At 36.7% G+C, this 6,589-nt stretch overlaps 1 protein-coding gene across 1 annotated transcript; it reads right to left on the bottom strand.

Moving 5' to 3' along the window:
- Positions 1–4,073: 4,073 nt before the first annotated feature.
- On the bottom strand, positions 4,074–5,021 carry LOC140948866 (melanopsin-A-like). The gene has a single exon (XM_073398133.1). It carries the CDS (start codon positions 5,019–5,021, stop codon positions 4,074–4,076), a length of 948 nt encoding a protein of 315 aa, XP_073254234.1.
- Positions 5,022–6,589: the final 1,568 nt, after the last annotated feature.

Raw genomic sequence — 6,589 nt, 5'->3', positions numbered from 1 at the left:
TATTTCGCCAAACCAGCTAACAAATCAGTCAGTTATCGTGGAATTCGGAGAAATGAAATCCAACCGTAAAGCAGTCTAACTTTTCCATGTATGGCATAAGTCAATATTTATCTCCTTTTCAATTATCCTTTCTTATCGTTTGCTGATCGTAGTACTATGAAAACGTTAAGGGATTATAAGTTATACTTACCTTTTCTGAAAAAGTCGCGATCTGAACTGTTTATGTTGTTTAATTTCAACGAAGATTTTCCTTTCCTTGAAATGCTAGCGTTTGGCCATCAGTCGGCAATCTTTTCATTTTCAATCTCTTACGGCGAGCTCGTCCTCAGAGTCTTCGTTACTCTTGTCCAGCGGAAAATGAGGAAATTGCCCCTTACTGGCACTATTTGATTGCCCTGCTTTCAAGGACTTAAACGGAATAAAGAAAATGGCTGTCTATCAAACACTTTCATTTTGGGGTAGGCACGCTCCAAATTGGAAGGCATTTTTACTCCTTTAAGAAACTCAGGGAAGATACTTTTTGACTATATAGTTTCGTGTTGTCTTAAAAAATATTTATTTCACAGTTTCCAATGTAAAACAAAAAGAAAAAACTTCAAAGGCTTACTTGCCGTTTGAATTGCCAATTTATAGTAAACGTTCAAAACAAAATTGAAAATACACGAGTGTGAAACCTTGTAAAAGTTCAGAACGTTGGATTATTCAGTGTTGAGTTCATTTCATTACTAAAAATGCAGACTTATGTTGTAGATCAATTATTATTTCCGATTCTTTGGATAAAAAACGTGGTACGAATGAAATAAGAATATGAAGAATTTAAAAAGAGTTTAGTTCGACAAATCCCTTACCAAACCGCCTGTATTTTGAACTTGTTTAAAAGTTTATCTCAATATTTTTACCTGAATAGGGGTATTTTTATTATATTTTACGAATAAAACCAAAATAGTCAGGGAGCTTAAAATGTATTTAGGATCTATTTGAATACTACTTATATAATTTTGGAAGGTTTTCCCTGTACTTGAAACATATTCTATTAAAATTACATTTTAAACAGGTACTAAAACATAAGAAAAACACCGTCAAATTTACGCGAGAACGAAAAAGGTGACATGACAATATGGTCCCTTTGAACTTAGTCTTGACTGATATTGAAAGTTATTGGCAGAAATACATTTTCAGCTTCAGAAATATGGTCAGTATGAGTTAACATGGTCACTATGAGCTTAGCCTTGACTGACTTGACCGATTTTTTGTCATCGGTTCAGACAACTCATAGGCTGTGAAACATTTTGAGCTACCGGTGCAAAAAATCATGATCATTGGTTAGCCGAGATGACCGGTAGCTCAATCTACGTCTACGCGCGATCAACATATAATGACATGACAATCTTAGATTTTTGCAGGGCCTTTCAAAAAGTCCCCCCATAAAAGAGTGTAGCTGTGAAAATTGCTGCAGATTGACATAAGAATGAGGGACAATAAACGTCAATGGATTCAGTGCTTGTCACTAAACACTTTTAACTAGGAGTACTGAACCTCGTCTGGATTTGCACAAATTTCCACACGGAGTAAATCTGGCAGGGGCAAAGATGGTAAATGCCACATTTGCATACCATTTTAGGAGAGATGATTTGCACCTTTATAAAAAGTCTATAAATTATTATATCTGTAAAAGGTCGAGTTTTTCCATTGACACGGGGCGTAAATAAGTAGGCAAATGTGGCATTTACCATCTTTGCCCGAGATTGACTTCTCAGTTTTTGCATTTTTTGCATCTTTTCTAAGAGCAAGTTTGTGCAACTCCAATTTTCGACCAGTGGCCGGACTTCTAGAGAGAAGGGCAATGTCTATACTAAGGTATTGGTGACAAGTTTTATAAACACGTGCTTTTATTTGCAAATGTTTTCCTTTTTTATACTTGTAGGGTGACTAGCAACGTTGATGACGTAATTTCAGAATTAATGTCTTATTTCACTTTCACATGGAGAAGACAAGTGAAACTTATCAGCTCTGATTCTATCTATAAATCGGCGGATCGTTAATGTTGTTGTTGTTGGATCGATTCTTGTTTTTAGCCCGGGACACTTTCCTTGCTAATTGAAGGAATCGATCGTTCCAGCTGAATCGCAGCTGAATAAGTGCCATATTAAACAAACCTAACCTTTGAAGTCGTGAAGAACGTTTAATAACAATGACTTAATAAAAGCATTAATATTTCAAATTACACTCGACGTCCATACATCGTGGGCAGGAGATTCGATCGCATAGAGAGTTAGGCCACATGCTTACTAGGCTACACTTTAGTGACGTTTACATAGACTAACAAGTCTCATCGCGACCGATCAGAAGTCGGATCGATTCCTGTATTTAGCCGCAAGTGCTTTCTTCCCGAACCGCCATATTGAAACGAAATCTGCCAGACGCTATTTTTCAATTCTTCCCTTCCCATGAGACCCCGCGCGCGCCTCAACCTAATCCCCAATCTTTTCTCCCCCCGAAAAACACTTAAACAGCGACTGGGTACGAATCTGATCTACAGTTAAAAAGGGCGATTCGCGCTGTAAATTTAAAGCGGCTATTTCACGCTATTTGCTAACTTTTCAAGCTAAAACGTGTTCTCGAGTCAATAGAATTCCAAAAATAATGGTCCAGTTTTGTTATTTAAGACTATATTTGGGCACTGAAACGGTTTTCTGTCGTGTGTAGCTGCGGATGGTACTGAAGGATGGACATGGACTGAAACTTGAAAAAGTTGGACTAACCGTTTGACGTTTTTAAAATCGCCATAACATTATTATGGTTAGGGCTCCCTGACAAAATTTGAATGATATGTATCTTATTTATAACTCTGCATGAGCATTCTGTATATGGGACGTATGACATTTTGAGACAAGTTTGGTAATGATCATTTTCTAATGGTTACGAGATATGACGTCATAAGTAGGAGGTGTTCAAGCTATTTTTGTATGAAAATGCACGTTTTTCAACTTTTTTGTACAAGATATTTGGTATAGGTAATAGCATGATTTGTAGCGATATTTCGCATAAATACCACGAGTGATATTTCGAAATTGTCGCGTAATTCCACAAGCCGTCAGGCCGGTGAAATTTGAGACAATTTTGAAATATCACGAGTGGCATTTATGCCATATATCACGCACAAATCATGCTATTATTTGTTTACACTACTACCCGCGTCCTGTAAAAGGTTGTAATTTTCACATGTAGGTAATTCAAATTAAGCTGAAATACCACTGCTCTAAGCCAATCAAATTGCAAAAATTTCTCATGTAATAGTATAATTTACACTAGTACAAAGGACTAATTACTAAATTTTAAACAACAATTATGATAAAAGGCAAAAAAGGGAAAAATATTACATACTCACAAATACATACATTACACAACTGTATGAAAGGCAAACAATTGCTGAACGTGGCGTATTTTACAAGAAATTTAATTAATACTTAACTACAGTGGGTGATGAAGATTGTAACTTTTTTGTGTATTTTTTCGCATTTTTTTCAACTTGTTTCAACGATAAAATTAAAGCTTGTAGATAAAATGAAGCAAAGTACTTATTAATTTGAATTATTTTACATGTCAAGAACAAAAATTACTAATTCTTTCCGTTTTCACCTGATTTCTTATTCTGGGTCTCTGAAATCCAAGATGGCGGACAAGAGGGCAACTTGGTGACGTCACAGGCTTCCAGCAGTTCCACCACCCATAAAACATACCTCATTTTGTCGAGAAAATCAAAGCCTTTGCACTTTTCACTCAACAATATCCATATGTAATGAATAAGAAAGGGGAAACTGAGAATTAGCATAATAATCAAGGTAAGGAAACTGTTTTGATATTTGACCAGATTTTCACAAATAAGTTTTCAAATCCGGCAATGTATGGTGATCAATGGGCATGAAGAATTTGCCACATTCTTAAACCAAAGCCAGCGACTGTCACTTGATTTCTTCAAAATTCCAAAATGTGCTGTAAATAAAAAGCTGGAGGGAAAAATTTTAGTCTCTCCTCTAGCCCCCTCCCCTATTTTATATGCCGGGTAAGGCAGGTCAGACAACGCTAGCCGACCCTGAAATTGGGAGAGGGTTTACTTGGTTGGACTTGCAGCAAAATGTGTCCACTAGCTTTCTACGCATTTTCTTGTCTACGAAAGCATAAATTATTGGATTGTAGCAGAAAGAGGACTTGGCAATATAGGCTGGGATTGAGGCCGCTAATTCTGTCATAACATTTGGTTTCAAAATTGCCACAATCGTGCTGATTACGTACGGAGTCCAGGCCAATAGAAATCCCGATGCTAAAGCAACGGTTACCCAAGTCATTTTACGTTCTTTTTCAAGTGCTTCTCGGATAGCATGAACGTTTGTGTTGTTCAAGTTATTCTGCAGAGAGTATTGACAGTACATCTTATATGTTTTGTAGTAACTGGAGACCATTATAGCCACAGGTAGTACATAACATGCCAGCATTAGGCAGAAGGTAAATGAGATATGCGTTGCTTCGTGTGACCTCCAGTTGACGGCGCAGCTTGTTCCGATTCCCTCTAGAGAGTAGTTTGACCATCCGATGATCGGCATCAGGCTCCAGAAAAATGAGTAACACCATAACAGAATAGAAAGAACTATGGCTCTCTTTTTACCGAATTGCGTTTCGTTATTACCGTCCAGAAACCTGCAGAATGTGGAATAACGTTCATATGCAATACCAGCAAAATGCATCATGGAACTTAATCCAAAAAATGCTGTAATGAAAGCATAAATAGTACATCCCGCTTCTCCAAACAGCCATTCACCACGTGCATTGGAAAGGACAAGGAGAGGAGTTGTCATAATCGACTGAAGAAAGTCACCAGCTGAATTGATCAGTATGAAGATGTTGGGTGCATCTAGGAGTTGAGGATTTTTGAAATACAGAATACAAATTAAAAGGTTGAGGACCGCTCCGCAGCTTCCAAATATGGTAGTAAGAGCTGTGAAAACCTTGAATACACCCGTCATTTTGTCGGTCCTAGAAAGAAAAAGAAGAATGTTATATCTTGTTGGTTACGCCATGGTGGCTTTCACTTTTATAACCTTTAGCAAGAGAGGACAATAATTATATTTTTATCTGTCCCTTAATTCTCTCTTGTCTTTACATATTAATTTGTAATTATCTTTCGGTCAACAGAAATCTTTAAAATAATTTCCAATTCATAAAAGTGAAAGTTGTACACGGCTTCCATTGTTGCGAAGCATCCTTGGAGGTCAAATTCTTAATAGCATCATCAGTCTGGGATGACAAAGAGGATTATAAGAACTGACATTACCACGAAAGTGCTTGCACAAAAATGTAACATGTACGAACTTATGATGCCATGGCCAAATCGTAACTAAATATTAAGTTTTAAGAGTTTTTTTTCCCGAAGTTTTACGAGCTAACGACTTAAATTCTGACTGTTCAGAGACTACCAGCCTACCCACTTATATTAAGAAAGGCCTAAGAGTCTTGATATTCCCTTCGGCCCCTTACTAAAACATTAGCTAAAACTCCTCAATCACACTGCGAGAACCCAGTCTGGCGAGAACCATTCATAAATGTCAGTCACGGTTTCTGCAATAGAGTAACGACAAATTTCTCCTACATATCATGTTAAGGCTGTTGTTTCGTGCTTGGACGCAAATGTGTGTGGTTTTTGTTACTTTGAGTCTGACAAAAAAGGCACCCTGCTTCTACCTTGGTAAACGCTATATTTACGGAAAACTGACTGATGTAAGCTAAAAATGTTTTCAAGCTAATAGGTGTGTAATCTATGTACTTTATTTGCAGCTTCTGCTGTTTATTTACTATAACTCGCTGCATAAATATATATATATATAACACTGAGAGTGTGATAGTGCGATCACAAGTATTATTAGATGACTAAATACACGTACTTTTTTTCTAACTGAACCAGAGTTTCAATTTTAATATTTCACATTCAAACCATTTCCGAACGAACAATCAAACGGTAAAAGCATATTACGGTTTAGTCAGTAAACTCTTCGTTAGCAAGACCATGTGAAGTTAAAGCAGTACTAGTCTATTACGTGACTTAGAGCCGACACTAATTGGACCATATCGTTCTGAATAGACCGTCCACAAATCAAACACATTTCATCCAATTCATGAACGATTCTTCTTAGCAGAACGATCGTGCAAATAGCGAAATTTGTCCTCCAAATTTCTCCTACATATCATGTTAAGGCTGTTGTTTCGTGCTTGGACGCAAATGTGTGTGGTTTTTGTTACTTTGAGTCTGACAAAAAAGGCACCCTGCTTCTACCTTGGTAAACGCTATATTTACGGAAAACAGACTGATGTAAGCTTAAAATGTTTTCAAGCTAATAGGTGTGTAATCTATGTACTTTATTTGCAGCTTCTGCTGTTTATTTACTATAACTCGCTGCATAAATATATATATATATAACACTGAGAGTGTGATAGTGCGATCACAAGTATTATTAGATGACTAAATACACGTACTTTTTTTCTAACTGAACCAGAGTTTCAATTTTAATATTTCACATTCAAATCATTTCCGAACGAA

The sequence above is a fragment of the Porites lutea genome, chromosome 9 (genome assembly GCF_958299795.1).
Source record: "Porites lutea chromosome 9, jaPorLute2.1, whole genome shotgun sequence".
Lineage (NCBI taxonomy): Eukaryota > Metazoa > Cnidaria > Anthozoa > Scleractinia > Poritidae > Porites > Porites lutea.
Note: the sequence above shows the minus strand (reverse complement) of the source record. Positions and strands in the feature narration are given on the sequence as shown.

Bases quoted from the DNA above. Each gene is read 5' to 3' on its own strand.
- LOC140948866 (XM_073398133.1), bottom strand. From the start codon at position 5,021: ATGACGGGTGTATTCAAGGTTTTCACAGCTCTTACTACCATATTTGGA.